The sequence below is a fragment of the Lithobates pipiens genome, unplaced genomic scaffold (genome assembly GCF_037356315.1).
Source record: "Lithobates pipiens isolate NorthernLeopardFrog02 unplaced genomic scaffold, aLitPip1_a1.2 Scaffold_8, whole genome shotgun sequence".
Lineage (NCBI taxonomy): Eukaryota > Metazoa > Chordata > Amphibia > Anura > Ranidae > Lithobates > Lithobates pipiens.
Window position 1 is genome coordinate 255,415,619 of NW_027507903.1, and position 12,449 is coordinate 255,428,067.

The following is a 12,449-nucleotide window of genomic DNA, read 5'->3' on the forward strand; positions in this document are numbered from 1 at the left end:
AGAAAGCACAGCTGGTCATAGACGGTGCAAATTTCTTTCCTGCAATTATGGGACGAAAATACTAATACGTTTACTGTTTTTCTATGTAAAAAAACTGATACTCATGCACTGGAAGTCTCAGGCCCCACCCTCCTTTCCCCTATGACTTAAAGGGGTTGTAAACCCTCGTGTTTTTTCACCTTAAGGGGCCGAGTCTGGCATTCGGTGTCTATAGACGCCAAATGCTAGACTCCGGAGAGCGCCCGTAACGTAACCCCCCGAGAGAGAGCTTCTCCTAGGAGGTTGTACGATGTGGGGAGGCACTACCAGTGCTGCCGGGGGACCCCAGAAGAGGATGATCGGGGCCACTCTGCATAAAACGAACTGCACAGTGGAGGTATGACATGTTTGTTATTTAAAAAAAAAAAAACATCCAAGCTTTACAATCACTTTAATCTTGTTAACCAAGCTATACCTACTGTATGTATGTTATGTCCTGAGCTTCTTTTTTTGGTACACTATCTGGTATTGTCATGTATGAATAATCCCATATTTTTTTGTTCTGTATTGTTCTGAGCTGCGTCTTGGCGCTGTGCCTTGCTGGGCACATTTTTTTTCCTTTGTTGTTAACACAAGTAAAAAATATAATAAAGCTACCCTTTAAAAAAAAGAAACTATGATGTCTGCATCATATCAGTCTTGTATGAAAAGAATGCAATGCCATTTTCCAAAAATGTAACCAGAAATTGAATTTTCAATCAAAGATAAATACAACAGAAATGTTTAACATGCAAGGGAAACCCAAAATAATTGAGGGAATTTTGCATGGAGAATTGGTTACAAGTTTACTGAGTCAATGTCAGACAGTTAGGCAAAATGCCTACAAGAAGTCATTTCTGCTACAGGGGGCAATATCACCTTCTAAAGCCAAGGGTGTACTTACTTTTGCTATACATATCATTACATCTATTAGTATTTTTTGTTGAATAAACTGCAAAAGACAATTTTTACTTCTGTTTATTCCAAGTATATTGTTTTCTGTAGGCACTGTTTAAATGAAGCTCTAATGTTTGCCTGTTCAAAAATGTAAAAGCTAAGAATTTCCATGGGATGTGCTTACTTGTTCACATTACATACATATGTTGTGAAAAGGCAGGTAAACAGCATAGATTTTAGAAAACTGAAATTATACGAAAGAAATGTAATTACCCTTTTGCTGCGTTTAATTTTTGTTATCAACAGCAAGTCATCAAAGAGGAGCAGGTATACATCGAGAAGACGTGTGCTTTCTAAAGAGAATAGAATCATATGCAGTGAGATGTATATTTTAATACTGTATCAGGTATGGTACTCCAACTGGTCATCACGATTCACAAAGGCTACATTCACACTAGGTTTCCTCATTTGGTTTAAGTGATAGAGTCTTGCGAGCTACCCGAAAACCAAAACGAATTATATATGTACTAGAAACACAGTGTGTGTGTGCGTGAAAGGTATTCAAAGACCAGCTGCTAGCACTGATCATATCCCCATATGCATATGTCTACAAAAATCAATATATAAGATTGAATCAGAAAAAAATAAAAACAAAAATCATTGAAACAAACAACATATAAGTGCCATATACATACAATAAACTGCAAAAAAAGTCCAAATTAAAATGGAAAATTCCACAAATGGATGTTGATTGATGAACTAAAAGTAATAGTGAAAGCCTAGATATATAAAGCTTCCAGGCCACCAATGAATCCCCTCACTCGTGCCCCCAGCCCCCCACCCCCCATGGGTATAGGCTCAACTCTGGGAGTGCGACCCCCACAACTAAGCATGGTCAAAAACGCCCGAGATCAAAAAGCCGATCAAGATTTTGAATGTGTGGCTCGATGTTGAGCTTTAAACTCATGTACGCATTAGTGTGGTGCGCTGGAAGCTCATGCACACTGTGAGTACCCTGTATATTTTAATAAACGCATGTTAAAGTGTTTTAAACAATTCAAGCACCTTTGTAGTTTTTTTCTCTGCATATACTCTGCTGCTAACACACTGAGGAGGAGATCTTGGGAGAAGTTTTAGGAACCATCTGTGTTGGATATCTCACCGAGTCCTGGGGTGGCTCACGTGTTTTTGACCCTGCTTAGTTGGGGAGGTCGCACTCCCGGAGGTGAGCCTATACCCATTAGGGGGGAGCACGAGTGAGGAGATTCGTTGGTGGTCTGGAAGCTTTATATATAGGATTTCACTATTACTTTTAGTTGTTCATCAATCAACATCCATTTGTGGAATTTTCACTGTTTTGATATGGACTTTTTTTGCACTCCCTGATTTGGTTTATTTAAACACAGGAGAAATGAGCTGGGAAGTATAGACTTTATACTTTGCAGATCAAGATCTCCTGCATTTAATCGTACTTGCGTTTACATGCATTTAGACACTTTCAGAGTATATAATCTGCCTCTAGGCGCACAGAATTTTTATTTCTGTAAACACAGCTCAACAGAATGCACCTGAATGCAAGTAAACACACAGTGTGATTCTTATCAATTAAGTTTAACTTTACTTTTAAGGTCGGCCATACATGGAGCAAATTTATTTTGTGCAACCACAGGTTGCAAGAAAGCATTCTGCTCAATTCCCCCAACAACACAGACAGTGTTGATGCAGGAATCCCTTCTACCTAGGCCATTGTCTTCTCCAGCGGGGAAGAGAACACAGTGATTATCGCTAGCGGCTATAGCTGCCGTTAGTGATAATCTCAGAAGAATCTGGCAGGCTGGTTGTACCCAAGTTGATCGATCGATGAACTTGGTACATTCAGCCTGCCCATTAACTGTTCGAATCTCGGCCGATTTCTGCTGAACCAGCCGAACTTTGAACCCTATATGGCCGGCCTAAGGGTTGTTTTAAATATGCTTAGCATATGTTCACTAATGCGGATCTTGAGATATTAGTAAAGATCCATTTCAATACAAATCTAAAGAAGCATATATGGGAAAAATATTAAGAATTGCCCTCATTCCCCTTCAGGATTTGGCTCCAAGAAATGGGAAAAGTATTTTTTCCATAAATAGATACTCCTATAAGGCTGGCCATACATAGTTCAAATCTCAGCCCGTTCAGCAGATATGAACCATTAATGGGAAGTCTGAATGTACCAAGTTGACTGATCGATCAACTGTCTTCTCCTGGCAGTAAAGGCTCCCCCCGGGACAGACAGTCGCTCGGCAGGAGGGATTCCACAGTTGCAGAAAAGAAATTTGCATGGTATATGGCCTTGCCTTAGCTCAGCAGTACAAAAAAAAACAAAACAATAACAACCAGAGTGCATGTAAAACCCCCACTGCTGGGAACATATGATATACAGTGCATCCGGAAAGCATTCACAGCGCTTCACTTTTTCCACATTTTGTTACGTTACAGCCTTATGGAATAAATTCATTATTTTCTTCAAAATTCTACAAACCATTCCCTATAATGACATTGTGAAAGAAATTTGTTTGAAACCTTTGCACATTTATTAAAAATAAAAATAATGAAAAAAATCCCATGTACATAAGTATTCACAGCCTTTGCCATGGCACTAAAAATTTAGCTCAGATGCTTCCACTGATCATCCTTGAGATGTTTCTACAACTTGATTGGAGTCCACCTGTGGTAAATTCAGTTGATTGGAAATGATTTGGAAAGGCACACACCTGTCTATATAAGGCCCCACAGTTAACAGTGCATGTCAGAGCACAAACCAAGCCATGAAGTCCAAGGAACAGTCTAGATAAATAGACAGGATTGTATCGAGGCACAGATCTGGGGAAGGGTACAAAAAAATGTCTGCAGCAATGAAGGTCCCAATGAGCACCGTAGCTTCCATCATCCATAAATGGAAAAAGTTTGGAACCACCAGGGAGATCGGGAGAGAAGGGCCTTAGTCAGGGAGGTGACTAAGAACCCAATGGTCACTCTGACAGAGCTCCAGTGTTTCTCTGGAGAGAGGAGAACCTTCCAGAAGTACAACCATCTCTGCAGCTCTCTACCAATCAGGTAAGTATAGTAGAGTGGCCAGACGGAAGCCACTCCTCAGTAAAAGGCACATGGCAGCCTGCCTGGAGTTTGCCAAAAGGCACCTGAAGGACTCTCAGACCATGAGAAACAAAATTATCGAAACACAAATTGAATTTTTTGGCATAATGGGCGCCACGTCTGGAGGAAACCAGGCACCTCTCATCACCTGGCCAATACCATCCCTACAGTGAAGCATTGTAGCGGCAGCATCATGCTGTGGAAATGTTTTTCAGCAGCAGGAACTAGGAGACTAGTCAGAATTGAGGGAAAGATGAATGCAGCAATGTACAGAGACATACATGATGAAAAACTGCTCCAAAGCGCTCTGGACCTCAGACTGGGACGAAAGTTCATCTTCCAACAGGACAATGACCCTAAGCACACAGCCAAGATAACAAAGGAGTGGCTATGGGATAACGCTGTGAATATCCTTAAGTGGCTCAACCAGAGCCCAGACTTGAATATCTCTGAAGAGATCTGAAAATGGCTGTGCACTGACACTCCCTATCCAACCTGATGGAGCTTGAGAGGTCCTGCAAAAGGAGAATGGGAGATATTGCCCAAAAATAGGTGTGCCAACCTTGTAGCATCATACTCAAAAAGACTTGAGGCTGTAATTGGTGCCAAGGTTCTTTACCAAAGTATTGAAAAAAAAGTTGTGAATACTTATGTACATGTGATTTTTTCGCTTTTTTATTTTTAATAAATTTGCAAAGATTTCAAACAAACTTCTTTCACATTGTCATTATGGGGTGATGTTTGTAGAATTTTTAGGAAAATAATGAATTGATTCAGTTTTGGAATAAGGTAGTAGCATAACAAAATGTGGGAAAAGTGAAGCGCTGTGAATACTTCCTGGATGCACTGTACGTAAACAGAGGTATGCCTGGAGATAACTAATTCCTCCTTTGAGGTGCAAAGAAACACCAGAAGCCCAGCACAACACTATGGCAGCTGAAGGCCTGCAGCATGCATATTTTGGGAATGCTGGTGACAAAAGTAATAAAAATGCCTGTGTCCCATTGCAGAGATTTCCCTACACTTCCTATCTGACAGCCAAACAGGAAGTGAGAGGAAATCTCAATAAATGACAGGAATATTTTTGGGGACACCCAGGTCACAAAAACTAGTGTCCCCATTGTAAGATTTTTCCTCTCTAACCAAAACCAAAACTGCCTGTAGTTCTACTTTAAGTCAACAGGACAGGAAGTGAAGAGAAATCCTCTTAAAGTCTAATTAAAGGCAACATTTTTATTAAATTTTTTGGGGTTTTGGAGTGGAGAGGGATTAGAACCCATGTCACTTTTTATTGCAGTCTGCGTCCCTGTTAGGGAGATTTCCCCTCTCCATTTGTCCTGCTTACCATTATAAGTAAAAGAAATCACACATTTCGAGTTGTCCCCAGAAAAGTAATAGAGGGGAAATCTTCCAATGAGGAGCTATGGGGGCCCCAAGGGATTCCCTTAATTTGCAGGGGTCTCCTCTGACTTCCTGTTTTGCTATGGGACAGGAAATGAAGGAAAATCTCTGCAATGAGACACGGATGGCAAAAAAAAAAAAAAAAATCTGACGGGTCATATATCCCTTGCATACTCTATCCAAAATAAAAACGTTTTGCCTATAGTTCTACTTTAATTAAACACAGATAGCAACAAAAAAAGTAAATAAACCGATTTTACTCTCCCCTACTCTAAAAATTATAAAGTTTTGACTTTAGATATAATAACAGTGGTTGTTAAACCACTATGTGATGTTTATACCATCCCCTCTGTTAGATAAGAACATGTGTCCTAGTGTCTTTACTTATATATATATATATATAAAAAAATCAGATTTCTACCCGATTTAACAGCGCCTCTCGGCACTCATGTGACCACTCGGCTCTCTCCTCTTCCCGGTCTGACAGCTTCAGCCGGGGAGGAGGAGAAAGCCGAGGAGTCACATGAGCGGCGGGAGATGCTCTCATATAAGGTAGAAATCTGCATATTTTTTTTTTTAGAAAAAACAGACACTGGGACACATGTTCTTATCTAACAGAGGGGATGGTATAAATTTGTAGCAGTGGGGAGGGGAACAGAGCGGCGCTAGTGAGAGCCAACAGGCAGGGAGCGGTGAGAGAGGACAGAGGGAGACAAAGGAGAGCTGCAGACAGGTACGTAAACTGACCAGAGTGTCAGGGCTCAGCAGCCATGATAGTTTATAGGGGGGGGGGGGGGAAGAACCAGGATCAGCCAAGTATTTCAGGTAATAGAGAGGGCCAAATTACACAGCATAAGCACTGTGATGTATAACATGCTTTAGGGGAACAGGATCCATTTTTGTTTGTTTGTACGGTAACAAACCCTTTAACGTTTTGCACAGGGAACAAACAACTATTTGTTGGCTCCTTTACTGAACTAAACCTGGAGTACAGGTTTTAAATCATGTTAATTTACACACCTGTAAGGGTAAGCCTTCCTTCATAAAGAAGATGTCTGTTTGGTGAAGATAACATTGTCTCCACGTTCGACTCTTTGAAATAGTTTTTAAGACCCTAAAAAAAATAAAATACAAAAAGGAAATCAAAACAGTTTTACAGATTTGAGATCAACTGAAATGTTCACCGTAAAAGACCCACAAATATTAGATGACTGGGTTCTATTTTTTAAATTTTTTATAATGATACAAAAAAATGCAAGCTCCTTTTCCTGACCAATACCAGACCTACAGTACCTGGAGACTTACCGTATTTATCTGCATATAACACGCACCCCAAGTTTAGGAGGGAATTTAAAAGAAAAAAAAACTTTTAGGAGGGAAGGTTAAGGAAAAAAACTTACATTTAAATGCCCATCAATGCAGCCTTGTCCGTGTCATTTGCAGCCTTGCATTTAGCCTTGTCAGTGTCATTTGCAGCCTTGCATTTAGCCTTGTCAGTGTCATTTGCAGCCTTGCATTTAGCCTTGTCAGTGTCATTTGCAGCCTTCCATTTAGCCTTGTCAGTGTCATTTGCAGCCTTCCATTTAGCCTTGTCAGTGTCATTTGAGCCTTCCATGTAGCCTTGTCAGTGTCATTTGAGCCTTCGATTTAGCCTTGTCAGTGTCATTTGCAGCCTTCCATTTAGCCTTGTCAGTGTCATTTGCAGCCTTCCATTTAGCCTTGTCAGTCATTTGCAGCTTCGTCTGTGTGTTTGCCATTTAAAAATGGCGCCGCTGAGATACAGAGTGGATGTCCTGTGTATCTTGGCGGTGCTCTGTAGTTCTCGGTGGCTTTCGGGTATTTTCGTCCGTTCTCGGCTATTTTCGGCCACACTCGGCCATTTCCGAAAGCCGCAGAGAACGGCAGAAAATAGCCAAGAATGGCCAAAGATAGCCGAGTGCGGCTGAAAATACCCGGAAGCTGCCGCGAATGGCAAAAAAGCTTACAAACAGCGGGGGATTGACATATAACACGCACCCCGATTTCCCCCTGATTTTAGGGGGGGGGGAGTGCGTGTTATACGCCAATAAATACGGTAAATGTTCACTTTTATTTATTTTTTTCTAAATTTCAGCTTTCCTATGTACCAATATAGCATTAATGTACTTCTTTTGCAAAAATAAAACAGCTTTCCTTTTATTCTATACACGCTTACTTCACTGTCTTTGGCTGTTTCAAAACACTTCTGTCTTACTTTCTGGACAGACTTGAGGTCATGACACAAGAAGGAGTTGACCAGCTGATTTCATTAGCACACACCATTCATAATCTATCCTCAGCTGGTCAAATCCTTCTGGGAATCAGCATCTTGCGGTCCTTGTACAGCACAGCTCAGACTGGAAAAAGGAAGTAGCACAAGGAGAAAATCAATTGTGCTTTATTGTAAGGAAAAAGCTTATTGGAGGAGAGCAGAGGGACAGCGAGCTCAACAATCTGCTTCCTCTCCATTCACTATCCAGTAATAGGCTGGGAAAGTTATGAGACCTGTAAGGCCCCTTTCACACGGGACGTAATGATCCGCCCGGTGATGATCCGCTTGCTCAGCGGGGATCGTTCTGTTGATCCCCGCTGAGCCGGCGGATGACACCTTGTCCGATCGCCACTCTCCTCTATGGGGGATCGGATGAACACGGACCGTCTGTCCGTGTTCATCCGATCCGCTCTGCAGACGGATAGAAAAATAGGATTTTCCTCCGTCTGCAGAATCAGACCATAGCAAAGATGGACGATATCGAGTGTCTGCGGATGTTCATCCGCAGACACCCGCTATCCCATAGGGATGCATGTATGTCCGTATTTCATCTGCAAACGGATGGAAGAAATACGGACATACGGTCCACATGTGTGAAAGGGGCCTAAGTGTGCTGACCTGCAGCAAAGAAAAATAAGGTCTTCCCCCCTGCCTTGCAGTACAGTGCTGTGTGGTAGAGTTGTGTAACTCTCAGGAGTGGATGAAATACAAAAAAATACTTAAGCAGGTCAACAGTTCCCAAGTCTGTATTTCATCTATGTATTTGGCCATTTGTCTGGAGTTCGACTTAAAAAAAATCGAAGTTACGTACCGGTAACGTTTTTTCCAGGAGTCTTTCAGGGCAGCACACTTGCGAGACCTCAGCTCCTCCCTTCTCAAGAAACAACACCTCCACCAGATCTTTAAAACCATTCCTTCCCTCCAGCCCTTCAGCTTTTGCACGAGCACCTCCGGCCAGACTAGGGAGACATAAAGATACATCATAAGAAATTACACATACCTGATGCTCTCATGTCTTAATGGTAAGATCTTATTTTGGGTGGGTACCGGTGCTGTCCTAAAAGACTCCTGGAAAAAACGTTACCGGTACATAACTTCAATTTTCCCTCTTTCGTCTTTCAGGACAGCACAATTGAGAGGATAAGCACTTACCCTAGGGTGGGACTACTGCTTGCATGACTTTACGCCCAAAGGCCTGATCCTGGGCAGACAATAAGTCCAGTCTGTAGTGCTTAACGAAAGTCTTAAAACTTGACCACGTTTCTGCTCTGCAGATCTGCTCGGCTGTAGCACCAGCCCACTCTGCTTGTGATGTTGCCATAGCCCTAATGGAATGGATCTTAATACCTTCCGGGACTTCCACCCCCTTTGCTATGTATGCCTGACTGATTGCCAACCTAATCCACCTGGCTATAGTATTTCTAGAGGCTTTGGACCCCTTCCTAGCCCCTGAAAAAGAAACAAAAAATGAATCGGACTTCCTGAATTGCTCCGTAATCTCCAGGTATTTTAACACACACCTCCTGACATCTAACTTGTGGAAGACATGTTCCTGTTCCCTTACAGGATTCAAACAAAAAGTGGGCAAACAAATTTCCTGACTATGGAATTTTGAAGCTACCTTTGGCAAAAAGGCCGGATCAGTTTTAAAAATAATCGGATCTGGAAAAACCTGAAGGAAAGGTGCCCTCCTTGAGAGGGCTTCTAGCTCACTGACCCTTCTCGTGGGAGTGATAGCTACCAAAAAAAACGTCCTGAGGGTTAAAAATGTCACCATACAAGAACTGAAAGCTCAAAATGATCCTCTGTAAGAGCCTGCAAAACTAAAGATAGATCCCAAACTGGAAAGGGATGGAAACTGACTGGTCTCTGTCTACTTAAACCTTTAAAGAACCTGGAAACCCAAGGATTCACTCCCAGTTGCTGCTCAAGAAAAACACTTAAAGCAGAAACCTGTCCTTTGAGTACTGAGAGCCAGTCCTTTATCTGCCCCCCTCTGTAGGAACTCCAGCACTGCTACTGGACTATGAACGTTAAAGGAGCTCTCCGCACACAAGGAATTGAATTTTTTCCATACCTTCAAATAAATCCTGCGTGAGAACCCCTTGTTTTTCAGCATCTCCTCTTGAGTAGCCAGGCTGCCAGACTCCACCTCTCCACCTGAGGGCAGCAGATTGGGCCTTGAAAGAGTAATCTTCCCTGACCGGAAGTATCCAAGGCGGTTCCACCGCCAGCTTCTTTAGAACAGAAAACCAAGGCCTCCTGGGCCAGTGTCGGCTATCAAGATTAGGGTTGCATCCTCTAACTGGAATTTCCGCAGAACTGCCGGCAACAACACGGGAGGGGGAAAGGCATAGCGCTTGGTAAAAGGCCATCTCTGAGAAAGAGCATCCACTCCTAATGCTCCATCCCCCCGATTCAGAGAGAAGAATAGAGAAGTTTTTGCGTTTTCTCTTGACGCAAAAAGATCCACACACAGGCTCCCCCACCTCTGGACAATCATCTTGTAGATTCCCAGATTCAAGACCCAGTCGCTCTCCCTTAGCTTCTTCCTGCTGAGGAAGTCTGCTCTCTGATTTAGCTCTCCTTTCAGGTGTACTGCTGATAGAGAGCGCACTGTGACCTCTGCCCAGCTGAATATTGCTTCAGTTAGAGAGCAAAGGGAGCTGCTTCTTGTGCCCCCCTGTCGATTGATGTAAGCAACCGCTGAAGAATTGTCCGAACGGACCTGAACATGATGTCCCTGGAGTTCCTGTTGGAAAAACCTGAAAGGCAAAAAGATGGCTCTCAGCTCTCTCCAATTCGAGGACTTCCCCGCGTCCTTGAAACTCCAAGATCCTTGGGCCAGATCCTTGGGCCAGACCTTTCTCCAGGTGTGCTCCCCAACCCTTGCCGCTTGCATCCGTTGTGACGACCTTGGACACTGGAAGTACCCATTCTAGACCCCGAGATAGATTTGCTGCTCTTCTCCACCACCACATTGGAATGAGAACCATCCAGTCCAGAGAACTCTGGGTACAATCCCAAACCTCTGAACTGAACAGCTTCAGGGGGCGGAAGTGTGCACCTGCCCACCTTACCGCTGGAAGGGCCGACGTCAGCAGTGCCAAGGCTGACATGGCCTTTCTTATAGAGATTTGTTGATTGCTTTTTAGGACTGCCAACGCCTTGTCTACTTTGCAAATTTTCTCCTCTGGGAGAAAGACTCGCTGCTGAGTTGAGTCTAGAACGTACCCTAGGAACGTCACTCTCTGCGATAGAACCAGGTTGGATTTCTCCAAATTTAAGAGCCATCCCAATTGTTCCAAAAAATTTCTTGCTACCTGCAAATCCTGAACCAGCTGCTCCAGTGAAGACGCAAACAGGAACAGGTCGTCCACGTATGCTACCACTGAGATTCCCGAGTCGCAGAAACGCCAGAACCGCCACCATAACTTTGGTGAATATCCGTGGGGAAGAGGATGGGGGGGGGGGGGGGGTCTCGAAACTGAAGATGTACTGCTTCTGCTCTGACCTTACTGCCAACCTAAGGAATCTCTGGCTGTCCTCGGCAATTGGAATGTGCAGATAGGCGTCCCTTAGATCTATGGACGCCATGAAGCAATTTGGAGACAGCAGTGTTTTCACAGAAAAAATGGAATCCACCCGGAACCTTTTGTAACAGATTGACAGATTCAAATGTTTCAGGTTCAGGATAAGCCTGAACTTCCCTGAAGGCTTTCTGACCACAAAAACGTGGGAATAGAAATCTCTGCCTATCTCCCCAGGAGGAACCCGTGACACTACATCCTGCTGCTCCAAATCCTCCAGAGAAGTCAGAAGGGCTTCTGCCTTCTCTGCGCACCTTGGTAGATCTGTGATCAACAACCTGTGAGGGGGGGACTTGAGAACTGCAGTCTGTACTCTCTCCTTATAATGCCTAGTATAAAAGGATTGGAGGTAACCGACACCCACTGTGGGAGGAAAGCCCCCAGTCTTCCTCCCACTGGGTTAACTTGTCATTGGGACTTTTGGGACTGCTCAGGAGGGCGAAAAATTGCTCCCCCATGCCCTCTGCCCTTGTTTGTCCAGACTTTTTTCTGGGACTCTGTCCTCGGAAAATTAAACTTCCTTTGTGGAAGAGTCTTCTTTTTAGATTTTTCACACACTTTTCTTTAAGGGAAAAGCCTTCTTTTTATCCGCTGTCCGATCAAGCAGAGCCTCCAGGTCTGGACCGCACAGTAAATCCCCCGTTAAGGGGATACTACAAAGCTTAATCTTTGAAGCATTGTCCCCTTGCCACGTTTTTAACCAAAGCGCCCTTCTGGCTGAATCAGCCAAGGCAGAGGATCTAGCAAACATGCGTACAGACTCTGCTGATGCATCCGCTATGTATGCGACTCCTTTTAAAAACATTTTGAAGGAGGAAAGAATTGTTTCTTTTGCGGTCCCTGCCACAATATGAGCTTTTAAATGAGTCAACCAATGCTCCATGTTATGTGCCACCACTGTGACAGCCATGGTAGGCTTAAGATTGCTTAAAGAAGAATTCCAAGATTTCCTGAGGAGAGAGTCCATCCTCTTGTCAATAGGGTCGGCTAGCATACCCATATCTTCAAAAGCCAAATCTGTCCTTCTGGATACCTGAGAGAAGGCTGCATCCACTCTAGGAGATTTGTTCCACACAGCAGATTCATCCTCTGAAAAGGGGAATCTGCGTTTCAAT

At 43.4% G+C, this 12,449-nt stretch overlaps 1 protein-coding gene across 3 annotated transcripts in view; it reads right to left on the reverse strand.

Annotated features, from left to right (window-relative positions):
• The window catches only part of PLEKHG7 (pleckstrin homology and RhoGEF domain containing G7), a 154,556-nt gene that overhangs the window by 11,944 nt on the left and 130,163 nt on the right, over positions 1–12,449 (reverse strand). For all 3 annotated transcript variants that reach the window (XM_077470785.1, XM_077470787.1, XM_077470786.1), the window contains 2 exons: positions 6,475–6,568; positions 1,189–1,268 (listed from right to left, as the gene is read on the reverse strand). In XM_077470785.1, coding sequence (XP_077326911.1) covers positions 1,189–1,268; positions 6,475–6,568 — 174 coding nt within the window. The remainder of the gene's footprint in view (positions 1–1,188; positions 1,269–6,474; positions 6,569–12,449) is intronic.